This window comes from Syzygium oleosum, unplaced genomic scaffold, assembly GCF_021117445.2.
Source record: "Syzygium oleosum isolate NSW1041296 unplaced genomic scaffold, Sole_v2.1 Sole_v2.01, whole genome shotgun sequence".
Lineage (NCBI taxonomy): Eukaryota > Viridiplantae > Streptophyta > Magnoliopsida > Myrtales > Myrtaceae > Syzygium > Syzygium oleosum.
In genome coordinates, this window is record NW_026607485.1 from 25,264,331 (window position 1) to 25,288,311 (window position 23,981).

Consider the following 23,981-nt stretch of genomic DNA (forward strand, 5'->3'; position numbering starts at 1 on the left):
AAAGATCATTTACTTGTGAATTGGAAGTCACATCTGAAATGAACGTAAGATGCTGGAAAATCGTCGCTCCATCTGGTCAGTCTCGAGCCTGGTTAGTCAGAGATGGGCAGCTCTGACTTCTACTCGGACTGAGTGGCTGGTTTAATCTAAAATATAATAATAATAATAATAATAATAATACCAAGATCCACCTTGCTCTATTTTCTATGCTTCTATCAGGATTTTTCCCGTACACAAGTGGCGTGAGTATAAAGACGGGCTATTAGCCTCGTCATGCTCGTCAAGTGAAAATGAAAGCTTGGTTTTTCGTCTAGGACTAGGAAGACTTTTCATCGTTCATCGCTCAAAAAGGGGTTAGTCAAGTTGGTGAAATGGACTGGAATTTGGTGCTTCGATAAGCACCCGATCCTCGGTTTCGATTTCAAGTTTCGCCTCTTAAATGCTTAGTCCGTATGTAAATGCTTGCTTAGAATGTATTTTTCTTTTCTAGTTTTTTTTTCCGGATAATCCTCAGCGTAGAGGTCCGTGAAACAACATGCAAGCTCTAGGAGTCAGTCGACTTCGTACCTCCGGCCTTTACGGGTAGACTCGATCCAAACAATTTGCATGAAATGCCAACGGCCAACCAACTAAGCCCTGCAAAATCTCCAATTCAACACTCGACATACATCATAAGCAGTAAAGCACCATGAAACACCTAAGCGGATTTTCAAAAGGCAATAATAATAGGGGATTTTCCGCCTTTTCTTACTCCGAATAAACATTCATAAATTCAAGATAGGAAAAGTCTGTCATGACTAAGGAAGGCAGCATTTCTACCTGAAGTACCCGTGTCATATATTAACTACCAACGTATTTTTGATTGGTAAATCTAGACGATACATAAAGTACACCCCCATAGCATACTCGCTAAACATGACTAGCAGCAATTTGGAGTGCTTGCAACCAGTGATCAGGAATGTAATTTCGCGTGCATGTAAAGAACTTAAACATAGTGACGTCACAACAAGTAATCCACATAGCACAACACGGTAAACTTTAATAGCAAAAGTAAAGCAGAGCCAGAACAGAACCATCCTAAAGCAAGAGAAGAAAAACCGATACCCAAGTTTTCCATGACATATGTTTCCCTGCGCGGCAGTACTTTATTGAGTTCGAGATCGAGCATTTCACTATTACCATGTATAATTTTATCTGAGTGAGCGACAAACAAAACTCATTGGTCTGGCATGATAATTTGACTGAAAGATGAAGCCATGCAATCAAACCATGGCGCGTTCAACTGCAATGGAGAACTCTGCATTTTGCAAGTGCCGCTCCATTGCGGTTTAGACAACATTTCATGCAGGACATCTGATGAAGGCACAACCTCAATCGATCCTCCATCAATTGACAACCCGCAGCAAAATCAAATGAATCAGGGAGGCCTCTGAGTGCAACGTCGCCAGTCAAATATCCTCAAAAGCAGTCATTTCTATCATCAGGTAGGCATTGCTCTTCAGGAAAGAGTCGGATCCGCTCAGGAACCATTTACAGACAGCTGCCAATCCAAGTTTCTTCTATGTGCATCTTCCATTCCTCTGCAAGTTACAACAATACAGAAGATAAATACGTACGAGCTGTCCCATCCATGAGTTGCTAATTCACTTTGGGATGTTAATTCAGAAAATCGAAATGATTGAATTTGTCTATACATGAAATGAAGCTCAGAAAGGCGCACACTGTAGATTTCAAAGTGAATCTCTCTAAAGGTTCCAAAACTACTCAGTTCAAAAAATAGGGAAAACAAATTAAGGGGCCATTGACATATCTGTGGCAAGTGGGGAAAGAACACAAAGAAATGGTGAAATCTAAAATAGTGCTTCTGCGATCATTTAATATGCACAAACCCTCAGCAACAGACAACAGAGGTATTTCTAGCAAAGTCGAAGCACATAATGCTAGAATAGATTAATTAGGTATTAATCGTTCCTTTCATGATAACCTCAGTAAAAGTGGCAGTACTTCATACATGCTATACACAATGATATGACCCTAACGTAGAATGATGCTGGAATATTTCCATGGAAGCGTGTAGTAAGTACCACAGTGATCATCTTGGAATGCATTTTAACTGATCCTGATAAGAATCAGCCAACTCTAGGTTACCACCACCACTAGCGGCAACTACTTTGGCTTCTGAACCCACCACTCCTTTGCTTTCATCATCTTTACAAGAATTGAGATCTGCAGTTACATCAGAAGCATTTGATGCACAGTACTTCTGTAACCACCTATCAGTTTCCCACAGGACATGCATGACACTCTCACGAGCAGCATAGCCATGGCTCTCAAAGGGAAGAACTACAAGGCGACAAAGAGCACCATGACCCTTTAAAGCATTGAAAAAGCGGTCCGACTGCAACAAACACAAATGTAAATCAAAGTGGCGAGCAGGTTAGTGATTTTACATTTGTAATCAGAAAAATCAATCGGTGCTGAAATAAACCAGTATTGAGAGAGTATAAGAGGGTAAGAAAATACAAAGACACCACCCAAGAGTATCATATATAAAATCAGTATCCTTTTCCTTAAATAAACCTGAAACTAGACTTGGAAACATATATATAATTTATATAAAGTATGTATGTACGTACGTACGCACGTATGTGTGTGTACGCATGTACGTATGTATGTATACCTGCATGGGTAGTGTTCCTGAATTATCATCTTCTTCTCCGTGGATAAGCAAGATTGGTTTCTTTATTCTATGAGCCGACATGAAAGGACTCATCTCCACATATGTATCAGTAGCCTCCCACAAAGTCCTGACCTCATTCTATAGAAACAAAGAGGCACGGTACCAATTGTCAGGGCTCAAACAGAAGTAAGAAAAAGCAACTTCAGAAGACACAAGGTCAAGCAAGACAAGAAATACTTTAAGAATTCAACCGCTGGCCTACCTGAAAACAAAAAGGTGTGAGTGTCCTGTTGTAAGCTCCAGAGCGAGCTATCCCACAACAGAATAACTGAGGGGCATGTGCAAGGAGGTTTGCAGTCATAAATGCTCCATATGAGTGCCCTCCAACAGCAATTTTGTTTGGATGAGCAACCTTAATCAGCAAATGATATAAATGAAACCTGTTGAAATAATCTCATTTACAAGAATTGTGTAGATTGATAAGAGAAGAGTAGCTTACTCCGCGACGGATGACTTCCTCCACAGCGGCCTCTGCACTTGCAACCAATTGCTCCACATACCTAACCAAGGAATTAAGCCAAAACATATATAAACATAAAAAATCTAAAACTATTAATAGCACAGTTTTTTTGGTCAAGTCCAGGAGCCTATTTGGGGTGGCTATGGCTTTTGACTTTCAGTTTAAGCACATGGCTTCTATTGGATAGAGTGTTTGGAAGTTTGTCCTAACCCTTTTTGGAACTTTTACTCGACTAATGTCAAATGTACAGATAAAACTATACTAAAATCAACCATTTCACATTTGAAAGCACAATGTTCACAATTTACGGATTCATTTTCACTCAAAAGCAAAGGCGTGAGCCAAAAGAGCTACAGGGTAGCAACTTATTCTTACACAACTTCTCGAGGTTGACTTTTTTATTAGATTTTAGTGCCAAAGTATACACTACATGAAAATCAGAACCAAGAGTACAAGGAGTGGGGGATAAAAGTACCCAAAAAGGCTACAGAGAAAAGTACCGCAAGTAAACATTTGCCGTGAAGGAGGACACAGACTAGTGAGAAGCATTCACTAGAAGAATTTAACAGTTATGCATCCATAGATGAATAACTTAATTCTAAGCAAATCATATTTAAAGATAAGAACTGCAGAACCATCAGATTTTAGCAAAACGTCTCTAATACTGTCTCTAAAAACCTATATAATTTTGCCAAGAACGGCTTTTGTCAGCTTATCGCACAGAGGAAAATCTCAAAAATGAAGATTAACTTTATCCACACAGAAACAGATTGCTTTACCTATCATTTGCCTCTTCTTCACCCTCACCAATGATCGGAATTGTCGGTCCTGATAAGATAGCAAACCTAGAAGAGATAAAACCTATAAGAATTATTTACCAGTCCCTAAATTTGAATATACCAGTCAATACAGATGCCAAGAAACTGAAAAAGGAATGCGAAAGAAGGAAAGTGACAATGGAAATCCATGCCTTCTAGCCAGACAAAGAAGAGGTGACGTCGGATATATCGCAGCAAATTCATTAGGAGAACCACGGACTTGTCCAGCAGCATCTTTGCTTTTAAATTCTCCAGGATATGCCCAGACCAGACAGGGAAGAGGACCCTCTTTTGATAGATCATAGTTTGGTGGCAGATAAAGTGTTGCTGTAAGTTGAACCCCATCCTTCCTCTGGTACCGTATCATCTCTTTCTGGAGAGAGGCCAATTGAGGATAGGGATGAGGGAAGTTTGTAATTTGACATGCTTTCTTATCTGGCCAGCTTATAACACAGTACTGTCTATTCTCAGTTTTTGACTCTTTCGAAGTTAAGATCTTCAATTGATCAAGACTAATGTCCCCATCATTTAGATGGGACATTAAAGCAACAACAGTCTCGAAATACTTTTCTTTGTCACTCTGCCATATTCGTTCCTTGCTGCCCGTGTTTCTGAACAAACAAGAGTTAGAAAACAATGCCAATGCTTGAGAGCTTAAAAGGAAAAAAACTTGCTGGAGAATGGAGAGTATGGACTTACAGAAACTTACATTTCAAACAAATCAAGGAAGGGGATGTTCCCTTCTGGTGTTGCACCCCTCCCATTCAATAGGACATAAGTGCCTTCACCGTTTTCCTTATTCACTTTTGTAATGACATGGGTCCCAGCCGGCGTTATTCGAAGCATTGGAGAACCAGGATCTGAGTATGCATCTTCAGATGACCTATCAAATAGTATACGAGGATTCGTGTCCTTGGATCCAGGAGAAATAACCCAGGTTCTTGTCCTCCGTGTCTTGTACCAAGACTCGTAAACCAGAGCCAATGAATCATCACACCACGAAACTCCTCTGAACCGAAATAAATTAAAACTTGATATTACAATCTTTGCAACAGAAGGCACATTTTTTAGTGATTGGCAAATCAAGTAGCCATAATTCATGAATTAAACACTTCGAACTAACTACATATAATACAAGTTAGGGAAGAGGCATGCCAAATCTCTTGAACCGACAGGAAGAAGTTATTGCTAATAGTACTTCAATCTCAGGGAAAAACAATTCATACCCATATCGAAGATCCACTTTGTGTAAGATCTCTGGTTGTTCACCTTCAAGTGGTTCAGCTGGTTGTGTGTAAATTATATCTCGTGGAGAAACTTCGACTTTCGCATCACCCCCATCTTGTGTCTCCACCCTATATGCCTTAAATCAATTAAAAAGAAGCTACGTACGTATAAACCAGTAATAATGCATCAACTAATTCTGTCAAACGTCACATTATCTGACATTGTCATTATGATAAACCAAATGATAGAATATTCAGAAGAAGGGAAATTTAGAAAATTACGCAGAAGTGTTGCTAATCAACTTGACACATCTTATCCAAATAAGTCTGTAACAAGTGCTCCTTAAGTGAAAGAATGTGGAAAGTTCTTGGCCCTGAAATGAACCATGGACATTTAAGAAAGAAAAGCACAGACCAAGAACTATCCTAATATGTCACTGCTTGATATTTACTCGGATCCCCATTATCTACCCTTCTTTGCAGAACTACGAATCATCAGAAGCGTAAGCATGAGAAGCAGACTTCCTGAAAGGAAAGCTGCAAAGAAGGCATGTATTATCTACACAGCATGCAGGAACTTGGCAGTCTCATCACTCATTTTCACCATCCCCATGCGAGCGCTAATAGTGAATGCCTAATGCAATTTTATGTGCCTTTACATTTCTTCACAAAATAGAATGAAAATGGCCACCAAAAGGAAGGTGTGAATTCTTTTATTATCAAACTGACACAAAAAGTAAACAGAAAAGGAGCAGAAACGAAACACCAAACATTTTCAGACAATTACCAGTATAGGGTAGAAGGTTTATCAGCTCTCCAATTGATTGAGCGCATCCCTTTGCGCACACTATTGAATGCAATTGGGATGTCCTCTGCAAGGGCCAAATCACAAAGTTCTCTGACAAATTGTCCGTCCGCAGTCCATAAATCTACTTTCTTGGGAAACCTTCCATAAGGTACAACAAAAGAGTATGGCCTATGAATTGAGGTTATTAAAAGGTACTTCCCATCTGGAGAGGGGTCAATTGAGGTATATACAGCTGGTGGACCAATTTCCTTAGCTTTCCCATCCAAAGTAACCAAAAGAAGTTGAGACCTGGCGTAGTAATCAAACAAATCTTTGTCAAAATCATCCTTCAGCAGGTCTTGAAATGTTTCAACCTGAATTACATTCTTCTGCTCATTTGACTGGATTTTTGGACAACAAGGAACCACAGGTTTTTTCGGCGGTTCTCCACGGCCCAAGGGTATTGTGCAAACTACTAGTGTGGAGTAATCTACCCAAACAAAATTGCCAAAAACTGCATTTAGGCATATCTCGGGTGACTCAAACAATGGTCTGGCTTTCCCTGTTTCCACATCAGCAACCCAAAGCTGAAGCTTACTACTGCTATTGTCCTCCTCATCGAATCGAATGCAGAAGGACAAATGTCTACCATCATTTGACCAGGTGTCAAAGTTGATCTTTGCACCATCAGGAAACCCATGCACTTCTTTTTCTGGCCCTAATTTACCATCAGGCAACAACTGATGGATCCCCATACCAGTGTAAAATGATATCCGACTCCTGGTGCTGCACTTTCCATCGATACGGATGCCAGCCAGCTTCTCTTCTGGTCTTGCAAGCTCAGCTATAGGTGGTAAAGCTCTCCGCTTTAAAAACAGAATTTTATCCCTTTGTGGGGAGAATGACAATGCGGGAAGTGGTGGAGCGTCGACTATATCTCTAATTTCTGGCGGAGGAAGACGATATGCACCACCCAGTGCCGAACCTGCATTACGTAATTCATGATGAGTATTCTGCTACTGGGTATTGTATAGCAACAATAGCCCCAAAAAATTAAATCCAAGACCGTTCGAGTGCATGCTGGGGAAAGTTGTGTATTCAGAATGTTGAAAACAATAGGCCTGAAATGTAAAGAATTAATTTCAAGGTTCAGTCTGCCAACAGAAAATCAGAGGGTTGAAGCAAGCATGGTTCCCCCCTATGACAGAGAGTTGTACTTCTAAGTACTTCTTATTGACGAATGCAAACAACCAAGCTTAACATATTGCCAGGCAACACTTTTCCAATTGAAGTGACCTACTCGTAATGTAATAATATTTCGCAGGAAAGGGGAAGACAAAAGAAGCTCTCATATTGGATTTGTACTCAAACAGAGTTCGTTCTTGCCACTTCGATGATGTCTAGGGAAACCACCTTTCACTTGAAATTAAGCTTTTTTCCCTATGAAACCTCCCGTTTCGAAACGGATAATTGCCGAACGCCTCTACTCTCTTCCCGTCTTGGCTAATTCCCCTCCGCATAGATCGCAATTTATCAACTCCTGAAATCTCCGGCGTTAACGGCTATCAGACTATATATAGTCCACATGCAATTCACTCTCATTGTGTGCCTACTCCGAGAATAATCGACCACCAGACGACACAACCCACTCGGACATGGTAAAAAACAAAAAGCAAAACGGACGAGAATTCAATTCCGGACCACATCAGCTACCTTCGTCTTCGTAATAGCCGAGACCGGGACCGATTGCGGCGGCATCAGGAGCGGCGCCATCGCCGCCATCGCCGCCGCTCCTCTCGGCGGAGCCGGCGGTGACGAAGCCGCGGAGCCTCGAGGAGGACATGATCGTCGCGGACAGGGGGCGCGCGGCCGGCCGAGTTCTCAGGTGGGCCAAGGCGCACGGAGCGGCGAGAACCTGCAGGGTCTCGAGGAGGAGAGAGAGGGAGAGGGAAGAGGCGATGAAAACGAAGTAGGCATCGTTTCAATGGAACGATGGGCTATTTAAAATAGCCCACGTCCATCGTCTTCTTCGATGGAAAACGATAGGGTTGCATTTGGGCCCGTTTGGTTCAACTTTGAAAATGCTACTTGGGGGAATGCAAATACCTTTGAGTGAAAGCCCATTGGGCAAATGTAAATGGTGCTTGGTAAAAATATTTTGTAAAGCTACTTTGACCAAAATATAGTGTTTGGTGAATTTTTTTTGCAAATGGACTTTGAGAATTATTTTATTTATTAAAAAAACAAACCCACCGTCAGCGAGAGCAGCCGCCGGCGAGGGCCTACGCCGCCGCCGCCGGCAGATCAGCTCGCCGGCGGTCGCTCGACCTCGGCTACGCCGACGAGCCGAGATCTGCCGCCCGCCGGCGGTCGCCCGAGGCCGGGCGACCCTCGGCGGGGTCGCACGACCCAGCGACGGCCGCTGGGTCGCGCGACCAGTGGCGGCCGTCGCCTGGGTCGCGCGAAGCGACGGCCCCGGGGGCTGCCGCCGGCGGCGCCGGCCCGGGCGTCACCCGACCCCAGGCAACCTCGCCGGCCGCTCTCCTCGCGGCCACCCTCACGGCCGCCCTCGCCCATGTGGTGAAGAACGATTCAACCCAAAAAAAAAAAAAGGTAAACAAGAGCATTGCTGGAAGGCTGAAGCCTGTGGCCTGTCCGGACTAACGGGCTTTCACCACTTGAAGGCCAAAGATTTGGCCAAAGAACTCCAAAACGATTTGCCAAACACAAAATAATTCCCCCAAAGGGCTTTGGAGGCTCAAAGCTCCTTGGCAAAGCCCAACCAAACACTTTGTGGAATCAAAGTGGATTCTACCCGGGCCGCAGCGCGCGCGCGCCCGCTTGCCTCGAGTAAATTTCAAATAAAGGGCCGAAGCAGGAGCGGTGGGTTTTTTTTTCAAAAGAGTGATCTGCACCGAACTCTGTCTCGAATAAAGGCTTGAAGTGGCCCGACCTAAACTCAATTAAATTTTGGCTAGTGCGACACGGGCGGCCCAAAAATGAGCCCCGGGGCTTAAATTTTGGCGGCGATTCAAAAACCGGGCGGGGACGATGAGCCCTCCGACAGCTGTATTGACTATTGGCGAATGGCAATGAAGGCCTTAGTTGCTTCCACGGCGACGGAGGCCGCTAGTCTCAGCGTGGTGCAGCTAAGACCGTGTGCTCGGGCTCGATTCTAGGAGCAAATTCCCACGGAGCATCCTGGTAGCAACGAAATCCGATGAACATGGTCTGACTGGGTTTAGGTGCGTGAATCGCGTGGTTTCGGTTTGAGGTTCGCTGTTTGGGGCTGAGATGGCAATCCGCGGCCGCGTGGTGGAGCCGTGACGTGAGCCGCGATTCGTGGTGGTGGTCGGAAATAAGGCGCTTCGTCAAGGCATGGGGTGACCGGCGGAAATGAGCTGCCTTGCTTCCACGGCGGCCATGTCGCGAGTGGGAAAAGAGAGCGGCCATGGCTTCGAGGAAGCACCCACGGCGCCTTGCCCGACGGACGGGAGCCTGAGTTTTCCCGCTTTTACGGCACCACCGTGGTGTGCCTGCTGGGGCTAGACCGAACACAAAGTTTGGTTTCGCGCTGCTCACGAGGGAGGATCGGACCATCTCGGGGCCGACATTTTTCGAGCCTTCAAAACTACACTAGTGAGTGGGATTCTTCATGCTCGCTCGTAACGGCCAAGCTAACTTCCAGTAACTAAGTTCTTAATCAAAAAAGCTTTCGTCCAACTATCACATGAAAAACGATCAGCATCCTTCCACATCCATAGAGCCGCTATAAACCACGTCTCTACCGAGCCGATCCATATGCCGAGCTTTGTCCCCGTCCATCCTCCCACTAGCTGCGCCATCGTTTGCCTCCTGTCAAAGTCGATCCGATCTTCCCAAGCACCGGGCTCCGCACGAGAAATTCGAACCCGAAAGGAAGAATTCTCCAGCAAAGCATCGATGTCGGGATTTGGAGAGAGATCGATCGATATCTATCGATATCGATGCATTGAATGAATCTGGGGTCCATCAAAGCGCCGGATTAGAGCCTCTTCCTCGAGCTCAAGTTTTCCAACATCCACACAAGCACCTGACCGATTCACTATGCAACTGCTACGTAAGCTTGATGACCGTGTCCACGAGCAGGTCTTCGCCTACTTATTATACTCCCTAGTTTATACTCCCATCTAGGAAATGTTCCTGAGATCTAGCTCTTGTCGCTGCCAGGACGCCACGAGGAACTTGCCATCGCAATTGAGGTTAGGACACGATTTGAGCCGCACCACGCCGAGAACGGCCGCCTTTTGTGGTCGTGGAAGCCGCCCAGAGAGATGCTGCCATGAGAGAGAGAGACAGAGAGAGGCGTTCTGAGTTTTGAGTTGAGTGTCGGGCGCGAGGGGAATAATAGGTGGTGGGAGTTTGGAAACTTTCAGTTAGTTTATCAAATGATAGTAATAGTAATTGTAACAATTGTCATAATAATAATAATAAAAATAAAGCAAAGTACTAAGATTTCTTCATTACCATCGTCATGCTCGTGAAGTGAAATTGAAACCTCGTTGGCGTCTAGGACTAGGAGAAGTAACTATAGTAAAGCTCGAAATGGACTGCAATTTTGTGCTTCGATGAGCACCCGACTCTCTGTTTTGATTCCAAATTTCACCATACCTTTACAAGGCCATACCAATTTAGAGTCCCTTGAATGTTTCGGTCATGCTTACTTATTATATGCAAAATTTAGATCGAAATACCACTTGATGGTAATAGAAAAGAAAATCGGTGCGCAACGAATGAAAAAAGCCAGTTTAGGCCTTCCCATCAAATCTTGAATTTAAGTATCCTTGCCTTTTATTAAGTTTCGAAATTATCTTCTTTTTCGCTATTAAATCAACCGCTCAATGTAGGTTTTTTTCTTATTTATGGATGACTCGAGAACACGACACGCAATCGGTACGATTCGCATGTGACGTCCAGGTGCTGAGCTAGAAAATTGAATATTCAACATACTTCAAAAGCAATAAAGCACCACGGAACGCCTAACCGGATTTTCGAAAGGGAATAGTGGGGTACCTTCTACCTTTTCTTGCTCCCACCGTTTTCTCTAAATGATCTTAATGCTTTTTAAACCTACATAAATTCTAGACAGAAAAAAGTTGGGCATGACTATGGAAGATAGCATTTCAACCTGTAAGTACACGTACCGTACAAAAACTTCTACCATATTCTTGATTGGTAAATGTACGATACTTACATATTCACCCCATAGCACTACCAGCTAAACATGAATAGCAGCACTTTGTATTACTGATGCACAACTAAATTGGCTCCCGTAACAAGGAAAATATTGTTCCAAGACAATGCATAATCTAAAAATTGTATGATGGGATCGACATTACACATAGGAACGCCATCTTTGGTGATTCGATGAATGTAGGATCTACACGGCCAAAGCGTAGCGTAAGTGGCCTAATTCCAACCGTTGTTGATGTCAGCTCAAGATCAAGTACTTATGGAGGAACCAACTACTAATAGCAAGTGACCAAACCTTACCTTCTAGTTTGGCCCAAGACTAAAATCCAATTCATGACACCACATGTGATGAACTGAATGGCAAAACAGTAGATTCCACCAAAAAAAAAAAAAAAAAAGACCAACAACGAGAAACAGACCAGGTCGGATTTGGGTGCGGGCCGGGTATGGATCTGGCTCCGACCCTCAAAATCCCAAATTTTCATGCTACTAAAGATTTGCGAAGTGTTTTTAATGTCACCAAGATTTCGGTGCTTGATGTACCGTGTGGTGATGGAAACGTTGCCCCATTAAGGAGGGCAAATACTTAGGTGTTGCATTCATTGAAAATATAAAAAATTTCATTGTTGCCTATATTCTGATAAATAGTTTACAAGTCTAAGTAGTCCAATTTTTCACTCCAACTTTCCCAATGCAGCCTCAAAGGAAAAGATCAACCACCATACCCCGACCCATTGATTTGACCCACCAATGAATGATGATGCACAAGGACCAGCTTGTCTAGAAAACAAATCCAAATACAAAAATCTCAAACTTTCATTTCGTTAAATCAGTGAAAGGACGGAGAGATTGGACCGGCATAATTATCTCTGAAAACTTTATAGCAAGGGTCCCCATCACCGGATCCTCAGTAGGTTGCCGGTGGACGTCTAAGATACAATCTAATTAGAGATGTTCACGACATGACTCGAATTTATGACTTTTGAAAGACGTGATATAGAATCCGCTAACCACCTTCGGGATTCCACCTCAGTCAGGTCACGGTAGGAAAAAAACCTCAGATGACAATATTTTTTCCCAAAATAGATCATGAATATAAAGTTAAAAAAATATTCGCAAGATCGGTTTTTCAAGAAAATTATCTACCGGTTTAAACCAATTTTTTTGCCGGGGCATACCAAAAAGTATCACCGCAGTACACATTTACAAAGGCCCTACGACAATTGAAATAAATGCCACAAAAATTACTCTTTTGCAACAATCAATATAATTCGAAAATTCATTATCCAGAAATCAGTGTCGAAAAAAGCCCCCGTATCATTTATACTCCGGATAACGAAAATTTAAGATCTTGTAATGTAAATAAATAAAATAAGGCAGTTTTCAAGATCACTGATTCCATTGGCAATATTGAGTCCTTTTGCCCGGACAAACCATACTAAAAAAAAAAAAAAATTATTTTACACTACATGTGCACCCTATAAAACTTCTTTCTCAAAGCAACCTAGCTAAAATAATACCGCGAAAACACTCAGATTAAATATTATAGGAATTTGAATAAATGAGAGAACGCCCGGAATATTTTTTCTTGAAATTAAAGGGCATATAATGCATCTAACCAAACCTGCATTTTTCTTTTTTTTTTTCATAGGCTAATTTTCACATATTTTTCTCCACCAAACTACCTCTTTCCATAACACGGAAAAATAAATCTATGCGTACTTTTCTTGGAGATTATAATATCTATTAAACCAATATAGTAAATGCAGACGACGTACCACGCAACAGCAAAAAAGAAGAAAAAAAAGGAAATGTCAATGTCAGCGTCAAAAAAATGATTCAATTCACTCAATAATCTCTCTCTCTCTCTCTCTCTCTCCCGCTTACTTGGGCCGCTGAGCTGCGTGAGGAACGCCCTCTTCCACGTCGACAAATCGTAGGCCGCCACGGCGGAGTACCGGTTCCCGATCACGTCGGCGACGGCGACGAGCAGCCGCCCCCGCGCCCCGTCGACGGCGAGGCCGAGGGAGGCGTTCCCGGCGAGGTCGGCGTCCTTGACCACCGTGGCCTCCTCGAGCACGGCGGGGGAGCGGTCGTCAGGGACGAGGACCTGGCCGACGCCGCCCTCGAGGAAGGAGACGAGGAACCGGCGGCCGGGGGCGTCCCACTTGGCGCACTCCCGGAGGAAGCCGGAGCTGTGGTAGTGGAGGACGTGGGTGGTGGGCGGGGAGAGCTCGAGGGAGATGAGGTAGGCGAAGGGGATGGCGGAGAGGAGGAAGAAGGCGGCGATGAGCTTGGCGGAGCAGAGGCAGACTGCCATGTTAGGGAGAGAGAAGAGAAGAGACGAGAAGAGAGAGAGAGAGAGAGAGAGAGTGTTTTGAGTTGAGTGTCGTGCGTGCGAGGGAAATTATAGGTGGGGAGTTTGGAAAGTCTGATTTTTTGTTTGACTTCAATTTTCAGTTTGTTTATCAAATAATAGTACTAGTAATTGTACTAATGATCATAATAACAGCAACAACGATAATAAAAATGATAATAATAACAATACGACGGGTGTTATTTTTTCAAAGAGTGACGTTATGCACGTTGAAATCAATCGACGAATTGAACGTGCGATCAGCGCAGGAGAATGTGAGCGAACGGTCGAAAGATCTGTCGGCGAGTGCTCGCAAGACTTTTATTGTGCTTAACGAACAGGGCACTGAAAGCTGTGAAGTCTCGTCGATTGATCGGACTCGGTTCGCCAGCACCTATCTTTCATGTGTCGAAATGCAAGATTCGCAATTTATCTAGCACATATAAGTGAAATTTACACAAAAAAGAAGAAGAAAAGATTTCCCTGATCATGAAATCAAAGTGACAAAGTGGCTGGTTGAGCTATTCTTGACCTAAGGAAGAGGGGGGGGCCAACCCATTTTTCAAAGTGACAAAGTATTTGGCTCAGGTAGTATTTGCCTGGTGTTGGGTGGGTCTTTGGCGGGCGTGGATTCCAGGAGGGCGGGCTGTTGGAGCTGGGGATCTTCTCTTGTCGGCTTTCGCCTTGTCTCTTTCGTCCGTTTTGCGGGACTTGACTTGGCTCCGGTTCAATTAATCTGGTGGGAAAGTAGGTGGTGGCCTTGCGCTCTTCAGTATTTTTCATTATTCAATTGTGTGCTTTTAGGTTGAGTGCATGGCATAAGACCCGAAAGAGTTGCTTTGCATTCCCTCGTTAAAGATGGAAAAGATCATTTACTTGTGAATTGGAAGTCACATGTGAAATGAACGCAAGATGCTGGAAAATCGTCGCTCCATCTGGTCAGTCTCGAGCCTGGTTAGTCAGAGATGGGCAGCTCTGACTTCTACTCGGACTGAGTGGCTGGTTTAATCTAAAATATAATAATAATAATAACAATAATAATACCAAGTTCCACCTTGCTCTATTTTCTATGCTTCTATCAGGTTTTTTCCCGTACACAAGTGGCGTGAGTATAAAGACGGGCTATTAGCCTCGTCATGCTCGTCCAAGTGAAAATGAAAGCTTGGTTTTTCGTCTAGGACTAGGAAGACTTTTCATCGTTCATCGCTCAAAAAGGGGCTAGTCAAGTTGGTGAAATGGACTGGAATTTGGTGCTTCGATAAGCAACCGATCCTCGGTTTCGATTTCAAGTTTCGCCTCTTAAATGCTTAGTCCGTATGTAAATGCTTGCTTAGAATGTATTTTTCTTTTCTAGTTTTTTTTTTCGGATAATCCTCAGCGTAGAGATCCGTGAAACAACATGCAAGCTCTAGGAGTCAGTCGACTTCGTACCTCCGGCCTTTACGGGTAGACTCGATCCAAACAATTTGCATGGAACGCCAACGGCCAACCAACTAAGCCCTGCAAAATCTCCAATTCAACACTCGACATACATCATAAGCAGTAAAGCACCATGAAACACCTAAGCGGATTTTCAAAAGGCAATAATAATAGGGGATTTTCCGCCTTTTCTTACTCCGAATAAACATTCATAAATTCAAGATAGGAAAAGTCTGTCATGACTAAGGAAGGCAGCATTTCTACCTGAAGTACCCGTGTCATATATTAACTACCAACGTATTTTTGATTGGTAAATCTAGACGATACATAAAGTACACCCCCATAGCATACTCGCTAAACATGACTAGCAGCAATTTGGAGTGCTTGCAACCAGTGATCAGGAATGCAATTTCGCGTGCATGTAAAGAACTCAAACATAGTGACGTCGCAACAAGTAATCCACATAGCACAACACGGTAAACTTTAATAGCAAAAGTAAAGCAGAGTCAGAACAGAACCATCCTAAAGCAAGAGAAGAAAAACCGATACCCAAGTTTTCCATGACATATGTTTCCCTGCGCGGCAGTACTTTATTGAGTTCGAGATCCAGCATTTCACTATTACCATGTATAATTTTATCTGAGTGAGCGACAAACAAAACTCATTGGTCTGGCATGATAATTTGACGGAAAGATGAAGCCATGCAATCAAACCATGGCGCGTTCAACTGCAATGGAGAACTCTGAATTTTGCAAGTGCCGCTCCATTGCGGTTTAGACAACATTTCATGCAGGACATCTGATGAAGGCACAACCTCAATCGATCCTCCACCAATTGACAACCCGCAGCAAAATCAAATGAATCAGGGAGGCCTCTGAGTGCAACGTCGCCAGTCAAATATCCTCAAAGCAGTCATTTCTATCATCAGGTAGGCATTGCTCTTCAGGAAAGAGTCTGATCCGCTCAGGAACCATTTACAGACAGCTGCCAATCCAAGTTTCTTCTATGTGCATCTTCCATTCCTCTGCAAGTTACAACAATACAGAAGATAAATACGTACGAGCTGTCCCATCCATGAGTTGCTAATTCACTTTGGGATGTTAATTCAGAAAATCGAAATGATTGAATTTGTCTATACATGAAATGAAGCTCAGAAAGACGCACACTGTAGATTTCAAAGTGAATCTCTCTAAAGGTTCCAAAACTACTCAGTTCAAAAAATAGGGAAAACAAATTAAGGGGCCATTGACATATCTGTGGCAAGTGGGGAAAGAACACAAAGAAATGGTGAAATCTAAAATAGTGCTTCTGCGATCATTTAATATGCACAAACCCTCAGCAACAAACAACAGAGGTATTTCTAGCAAAGTCGAAGCACATAATGCTAGAATAGATTAATTAGGTATTAATCGTTCCTTTCATGATAACCTCAGTAAAAGTGGCAGTACTTCATACATGCTATACACAATGATATGACCCTAACGTAGAATGATGCTGGAATATTTCCATGGAAGCATGTAGTAAGTACCACAGTGATCATCTTGGAATGCATTTTAACTGATCCTGATAAGAATCAGCCAACTCTAGGTTACCACCACCACTAGCGGCAACTACTTTGGCTTCTGAACCCACCACTCCTTTGCTTTCATCATCTTTACAAGAATTGAGATCTGCAGTTACATCAGAAGCATTTGATGCACAGTACTTCTGTAACCACCTATCAGTTTCCCACAGGACATGCATGACACTCTCACGAGCAGCATAGCCATGGCTCTCAAAGGGAAGAACTACAAGGCGACAAAGAGCACCATGACCCTTTAAAGCATTGAAAAAGCGGTCCGACTGCAACAAACACAAATGTAAATCAAAGTGGCGAGCAGGTTAGTGATTTTACATTTGTAATCAGAAAAATCAATCGGTGCTGAAATAAACCAGTATTGAGAGAGTATAAGAGGGTAAGAAAATACAAAGACACCACCCAAGAGTATCATATATAAAATCAGTATCCTTTTCCTTAAATAAACCTGAAACTAGACTTGGAAACATATATATAATGTATATAAAGTATGTACGTACGTATGTGTGTGTACGTATGTACGTATGTATGTATACCTGCATGGGTAGTGTTCCTGAATTATCATCTTCTTCTCCGTGGATAAGCAAGATTGGTTTCTTTATTCTATGAGCCGACATGAAAGGACTCATCTCCACATATGTTTTAGGAGCCTGCCACAAAGTCCTGACCTCATTCTATAGAAACAAAGAGGCACGGTACCAATTGTCAGGGCTCAAACAGAAGTAAGAAAAAGCAACTTCAGAAGACACAAGGTCAAGCAAGACAAGAAATACTTTAAGAATTCAACCGCTGGCCTACCTGAAAACAAAAAGGTGTGAGTGTCCTGTTGTAAGCTCCAGAGCGAGCTATCCCACAACAGAATAACTGAGGGGCATGTGCAAGGAGGTTTGCAGTCATAAATGCTCCATATGAGTGCCCTCCAACAGCAATTTTGTTTGGATGAGCAACCTTAATCAGCAAATGATATAAATGAAACCTGTTGAAATAATCTCATTTACAAGAATTGTGTAGATTGATAAGAGAAGAGTAGCTTACTCCGCGACGGATGACTTCCTCCACAGCGGCCTCTGCACTTGCAACCAATTGCTCCACATACCTAACCAAGGAATTAAGCCAAAACATATATAAACATAAAAAATCTAAAACTATTAATAGCACAGTTTTTTTGGTCAAGTCCAGGAGCCTATTTGGGGTGGCTATGGCTTTTGACTTTCAGTTTAAGCACATGGCTTCTATTGGATAGAGTGTTTGGAAGTTTGTCCTAACCCTTTTTGGAACTTTTACTCGACTAATGTCAAATGTACAGATAAAACTATACTAAAATCAACCATTTCACATTTGAAAGCACAATGTTCACAATTTACGGATTCATTTTCACTCAAAAGCAAAGGCGTGAGCCAAAAGAGCTACAGGGTAGCAACTTATTCTTACACAACTTCTCGAGGTTGACTTTTTTATTAGATTTTAGTGCCAAAGTATACACTACATGAAAATCAGAACCAAGAGTACAAGGAGTGGGGGATAAAAGTACCCAAAAAGGCTACAGAGAAAAGTACCGCAAGTAAACATTTGCCGTGAAGGAGGACACAGACTAGCGAGAAGCATTCACTAGAAGAATTTAACAGTTATGCATCCATAGATGAATAACTTAATTCTAAGCAAATCATATTTAAAGATAAGAACTGCAGAACCATCAGATTTTAGCAAAACGTCTCTAATACTGTCTCTAAAGACCTATATAATTTTGCCAAGAACAGCTTTTGTCAGCTTATCGCACAGAGGAAAATCTCGAAAATGAAGATTAACTTTATCCACACAGAAACAGATTGCTTTACCTATCATTTGCCTCTTCTTCACCCTCACCAATGATCGGAATTGTCGGTCCTGATAAGATAGCAAACCTAGAAGAGATAAAACCTATAAGAATTATTTACCAGTCCCTAAATTTGAATATACCAGTCAATACAGATGCCAAGAAACTGAAAAAGGAATGCGAAAGAAGGAAAGTGACAATGGAAATCCATGCCTTCTAGCCAGACAAAGAAGAGGTGACGTCGGACCTATCCCAGCAAATTCATTAGGAGAACCACGGACTTGTCCAGCAGCATCTTTGCTTTTAAATTCTCCAGGATATGACCAGAATAGACAGGGAAGAGGACCCTCTTTTGATAGATCATAGTTTGGTGGCAGATAAAGTGTTGCTGTAAGCTGAACCCCATCCTTCCTCTGATATCGTATCATCTCTTTCTGGAGAGAGGCCAATTGAGGATAGGGATGAGGAAAATTTGTAATTTGACATGCTTTCTTATCTGGCCAGCTCATAATATAGTACTGTGTATTTTCAGTTTTTGACTCTTTTGAAGTTAAGATCTTCAATTGATCAAGACTAATGTCCCCATCATTTTGATCGGACATTAAAGCAACAACAGTCTCGAAATACTTTTCTTTGTCACTCTGCCATATTCGTTCCTTGCTGCCCGTGTTTCTGAACAAACAAGAGTTAGAAAACAATGCCAATGCTTGAGAGCTTAAAAGGAAAAAAACTTGCTGGAGAATGGAGAGTATGGACTTACAGAAACTTACATTTCAAACAAATCAAGGAAGGGGATGTTCCCTTCTGGTGTTGCACCCCTCCCATTCAATAGGACATAAGTGCCTTCACCGTTTTCCTTATTCACTTTTGTAATGACATGGGTCCCAGCCGGCGTTATTCGAAGCATTGGAGAACCAGGATCTGAGTATGCATCTTCAGATGACCTATCAAATAGTATACGAGGATTTCTGTCCTTGGATCCAGGAGAAATAACCCAGGTTCTTGTCCTCCGTGTCTTGTACCAAGACTCGCAAACCAGAGCTAACGAATCATCACACCACGAAACTCCTCTGAACCGAAATAAATTAAAACTTGATATTACAATCTTTGCAACAGAAGGCACATTTTTTAGTGATTGGCAAATCAAGTAGCCATAATTCATGAATTAAACACTTCGAACTAACTACATATAATACAAGTTAGGGAAGAGGCATGCCGAATCTCTTGAACCGACAGGAAGAAGTTATTGCTAATAGTACTTCAATCTCAGGGAAAAACAATTCATACCCATATCGAAGATCCACTTTGTGTAAGATCTCTGGTTGTTCACCTTCAAGTGGTTCAGCTGGTTGTGTGTAAATTATATCTCGTGGAGAAACTTCGACTTTCGCATCACCCCCCATCTTGTGTCTCCACCCTATATGCCTTAAATCAATTAAAAAGAAGCTACGTACGTATAAACCAGTAATAATGCATCAACTAATTCTGTCAAACGTCACATTATCTGACATTGTCATTATGATAAACCAAATGATAGAATATTCAGAAGAAGGGAAATTTAGAAAATTACGCAGAAGTGTTGCTAATCAACTTGACACATCTTATCCAAATAAGTCTGTAACAAGTGCTCCTTAAGTGAGAGAATGTGGAAAGTTCTTGGCCCTGAAATGAACCATGGACATTTAAGAAAGAAAAGCACAGACCAAGAACTATCCTAATATGTCACTGCTTGATATTTACTCGGATCCCCATTATCTACCCTTCTTTGCAGAACTACGAATCATCAGAAGCGTAAGCATGAGAAGCAGACTTCCTGAAAGGAAAGCTGCAAAGAAGGCATGTATTATCTACACAGCATGCAGGAACTTGGCAGTCTCATCACTCATTTTCACCATCCCCATGCGAGCGCTAATAGTGAATGCCTAATGCAATTTTATGTGCCTTTACATTTCTTCACAAAATAGAATGAAAATGGCCACCAAAAGGAAGGTGTGAATTCTTTTATTATCAAACTGACACAAAAAGTAAACAGAAAAGGAGCAGAAACGAAACACCAAACATTTTCAGACAATTACCAGTATAGGGTAGAAGGTTTATCAGCTCTCCAATTGATTGAGCGCATCCCTTTGCGCACACTATTGAATGCAATTGGGATGTCCTCTGCAAGGGCCAAATCACAAAGTTCTCTGACAAATTGTCCGTCCGCAGTCCATAAATCTACTTTCTTGGGAAACCTTCCATAAGGTACAACAAAAGAGTATGGCCTATGAATTGAGGTTATTAAAAGGTACTTCCCATCTGGAGAGGGGTCAATTGAGGTATATACAGCTGGTGGACCAATTTCCTTAGCTTTCCCATCCAAAGTAACCAAAAGAAGTTGAGACCTGGCGTAGTAATCAAACAAATCTTTGTCAAAATCATCCTTCAGCAGGTCTTGAAATGTTTCAACCTGAATTACATTCTTCTGCTCATTTGACTGGATTTTTGGACAACAAGGAACCACAGGTTTTTTCGGCGGTTCTCCACGGCCCAAGGGTATTGTGCAAACTACTAGTGTGGAGTAATCTACCCAAACAAAATTGCCAAAAACTGCATTTAGGCATATCTCGGGTGACTCAAACAATGGTCTGGCTTTCCCTGTTTCCACATCAGCAACCCAAAGCTGAAGCTTACTACTGCTATTGTCCTCCTCATCGAATCGAATGCAGAAGGACAAATGTCTACCATCATTTGACCAGGTGTTAAAGTTGATCTTTGCACCATCAGGAAACCCATGCACTTCTTTTTCTGGCCCTAATTTACCATCAGGCAACAACTGATGGATCCCCATACCAGTGTAAAATGATATCCGACTCCTGGTGCTGCACTTTCCATCGATACGGATGCCAGCCAGCTTCTCTTCTGGTCTTGCAAGCTCAGCTAAAGGTGGTAAAGCTCTCCGCTTTAAAAACAGAATTTTATCCCTTTGTGGGGAGAATGACAATGCGGGACGTGGTGGAGCGTCGACTATATCTCTAATTTCTGGCGGAGGAAGACGATATGCACCACCCAGTGCCGAACCTGCATTATGTAATTCATGATGAGTATTCTGCTACTGGGTATTGTACAGCAACAATAGCCCCAAAAAATTAAATCCAAGACCGTTCGAGTGCATGCTGGGGAAAGTTGTGTATTCAGAATGTTGAAAACAATAGGCCTGAAATGTAAAGAATTAATTTCAAGGTTCAGTCTGCCAACAGAAAATCAGAGGGTTGAAGCAAGCATGGTTCCCCCCCATGACAGAGAGTTGTACTTCTAAGTACTTCTTATTGACGAATGCAAACAACCAAGCTTAACATATTGCCAGGCAACACTTTTTCGATTGAAGTGACCTACTCGTAATGTAATAATATTTCGCGGGAAAGGGGAAGACAAAAGAAGCTCTCAAATTGGATTTGTACTCGAACAGAGTTCGTTCTTGCCACTTCGATGATGTCTAGGGAAACCACCTTTCACTTGAAATTAAGCTTTTTTCCCTATGAAACCTCCCGTTTCGAAACGGATAATTGCCGAACGCCTCTACTCTCTTCCCGTCTTGGCTAATTCCCTTCCGCATAGATCGCAATTTTTCAACTCCTGAAATCTCCGGCGTTAACGGCTATCAGACTATATATAGTCCACATGCAATTCACTCTCATTGTGTGCCTACTCCGAGAATAATCGACCACCAGACGACACAACCCCACTCGGACATGGTAAAAAACAAAAAGCAAAACGGACGAGAATTCAATTCCGGACCACATCAGCTACCTTCGTCCTCGTAATAGCCGAGACCGGGACCGATTGCGGCGGCATCAGGAGCGGCGCCATCGCCGCCATCGCCGCCGCTCCTCTCGGCGGAGCCGGCGGTGACGAAGCCGCGGAGCCTCGAGGAGGACATGATCGTCGCGGACGGGGGGCGCGCGGCCGGCCGAGTTCTCAGGTGGGCCAAGGCGCACGGAGCGGCGAGAACCTGCAGGGTCTCGAGGAGGAGAGAGAGGGAGAGGGAAGAGGCGATGAAAACGAAGTAGGCATCGTTTCAATGGAACGATGGGCTATTTAAAATAGCCCACGTCCATCGTCTTCTTCGATGGAAAACGATAGGGTTGCATTTGGGCGTTTGGTTCAACTTTGAAAATCTTCTTTGGGGAATGCAAATATGTTTGAGTGAAAGCCCTTACGCAAATGTAAATGGTGTTTGGTAAAAATATTTTTTAAAGCTACTTTGGCCAAAATATAGTGTTTGGTGAATTTTTTTTTGCAAATGGACTTTGAGAATTATTTTATTTATTAAAAAAAAAACAAACCCACCGTCGCCGGAGCAAGCCGCCGCGAGGGCCTACGGCCGCCGCGCCGGCAGACTGCTCGCGGCGTCGCCCGACCTCGGGCTACCGCCGACGAGCCAGATCTGCGCCGCCGGCGGCCGCCCGAGGCAGGCGACCCTCGGCGGGGTCGCACGACCCAGCGACGGCCGCCTGGGTCGCGCGACCTCAGCGGCCGTCGCTCGGGTCGCGCGACCTGCGACGGCCGCCTGGGATCGGCGTCGCCCGGCGGCCGCCGGCGGTCGCTCGACCCCGCGACCTCGCCGGCCGCTCTCCTCGCGGCCACCCTCGCCATGCCTGGTGAAGAATGATTCAACCCAAAAAAAAAAAAAAAAAAAAAGGTAAACAGTAGCATTCGTGGAATGCTTGAAAGCCCAGTGATCGGTCCGGACCACCTTGGGCTTTCAAATTGAGAAGGCCAGCATTTGGCCAAAGAACTCCAAAAATGATTTGCTAAACACAAAATAATTCCCCCAAAGGGCTTTGGAGGCTCAAAGCTCCTTGGCAAAGCCCAACCAAACACTTTGTGGAATCAAAGTGGATTCTACCCGGGCCGCAGCGCGCGCGCGCCCGCTTGCCTCGAGTAAATTTCAAATAAAGGGCCGAAGCAGGAGCGGTGGTTTTTTTTTTCAAAACAGTGATCTGAACCGAACTCCGTCTCGAATAAAGGCTTGAAGTGGCCCGACCTAAACTCAATTAAATTTTGGCTAGTGCGACACGGGCGGCCCAAAAATGAGCCCCGGGGCTTAAATTTTGGCGGCGATTCAAAAACCGGGCGGGGACGATGAGCCCTCCGACAGCTGTATTGACTATTGGCGAATGGCAATGAAGGCCTTAGTTGCTTCCACGGCGACGGAGGCCGCTAGTATCAGCGTGGTGCAGCTAAGACCGTGTGCTCGGGCTCGATTCTAGGAGCAAATTCCCACGGAGCATCCTGGTAGCAACGAAATCCGATGAACATGGTCTGACTGGGTTTAGGTGCGTGAATCGCGTGGTTTCGGTTTGAGGTTCGCTGTTTGGGGCTGAGACGGCAATCCCCGGCCGCGAGGTGGAGCCGTGACGTGAGCCGCGATTCGTGGTGGTGGTCGGAAATAAGGCGCGTCGTCAAGGCATGGGGTGACCTGACGGAAATGAGCCGCCCTGCTTCCACGGCGGCCATGTCGCGAGTGGGAAAAGAGAGCGGCCATGGCTTCGAGGAAGCACCCACGGCGCCT

At 43.6% G+C, this 23,981-nt stretch overlaps 2 protein-coding genes, 1 long non-coding RNA gene and 1 pseudogene across 4 annotated transcripts; 1 reads left to right on the top strand and 3 right to left on the bottom strand.

Moving 5' to 3' along the window:
- Positions 1–1,019: 1,019 nt before the first annotated feature.
- LOC115666936 (probable glutamyl endopeptidase, chloroplastic) lies at positions 1,020–8,011 on the bottom strand. 2 transcript variants are annotated; one of them, XR_008814313.1, is made up of 11 exons: positions 7,745–7,968; positions 6,032–7,016; positions 5,245–5,373; positions 4,728–5,027; positions 4,171–4,629; positions 3,980–4,045; positions 3,180–3,240; positions 2,943–3,092; positions 2,681–2,818; positions 2,040–2,398; positions 1,020–1,580 (listed from the first exon to the last, which is right to left on the bottom strand). XR_008814313.1 is itself a non-coding variant. In XM_056302522.1 (11 exons), the coding sequence occupies exons 1-10, from the start codon at positions 7,872–7,874 to the stop codon at positions 2,093–2,095; spliced, it is 2,724 nt and encodes a 907-aa protein (XP_056158497.1). In that variant the 5' UTR covers positions 7,875–8,011; the 3' UTR covers positions 1,020–1,580; positions 2,085–2,092. The 2 variants fall into 2 exon arrangements, 1 of the variants encoding a protein (XP_056158497.1); XM_056302522.1 differs by having other exon boundaries at positions 2,085–2,398; positions 7,745–8,011.
- A 1,673-nt stretch (positions 8,012–9,684) lies between these two features.
- LOC130134819 (uncharacterized) lies at positions 9,685–10,366 on the top strand. Its single transcript, XR_008814314.1, has 2 exons — positions 9,685–10,130; positions 10,241–10,366. It is a non-coding gene; the product is annotated as an uncharacterized LOC130134819 (long non-coding RNA).
- Positions 10,367–12,906: 2,540 nt separating this feature from the next.
- Positions 12,907–13,670, bottom strand: LOC115667180 (uncharacterized). Its single transcript, XM_030588793.2, has one exon. It carries the CDS (start codon positions 13,581–13,583, stop codon positions 12,945–12,947), a length of 639 nt encoding a protein of 212 aa, XP_030444653.2. The 5' UTR covers positions 13,584–13,670; the 3' UTR covers positions 12,907–12,944.
- Positions 13,671–16,001: 2,331 nt separating this feature from the next.
- On the bottom strand, positions 16,002–22,480 carry LOC115666938 (probable glutamyl endopeptidase, chloroplastic; annotated as a pseudogene).
- Positions 22,481–23,981: the final 1,501 nt, after the last annotated feature.

What these genes read in the sequence shown, in the direction of transcription:
- LOC115667180 (XM_030588793.2), bottom strand. Translation starts at nt 13,583, where the DNA reads ATGGCAGTCTGCCTCTGCTCCGCCAAGCTCATCGCCGCCTTCTTCCTC.
- LOC115666936 (XM_056302522.1), bottom strand. Translation starts at nt 7,874, where the DNA reads ATGTCCTCCTCGAGGCTCCGCGGCTTCGTCACCGCCGGCTCCGCCGAG. An exon ending in CTTCTTTGTCTGGCTAGAAG is followed by an intron (nt 4,046 to 4,170) that starts GCATGGATTTCC and finishes TATCTCTTCTAG; the next exon opens with GTTTGCTATCTTATCAGGAC. An exon ending in TCACACCTTTTTGTTTTCAG is followed by an intron (nt 2,819 to 2,942) that starts GTAGGCCAGCGG and finishes TTGTTTCTATAG; the next exon opens with AATGAGGTCAGGACTTTGTG.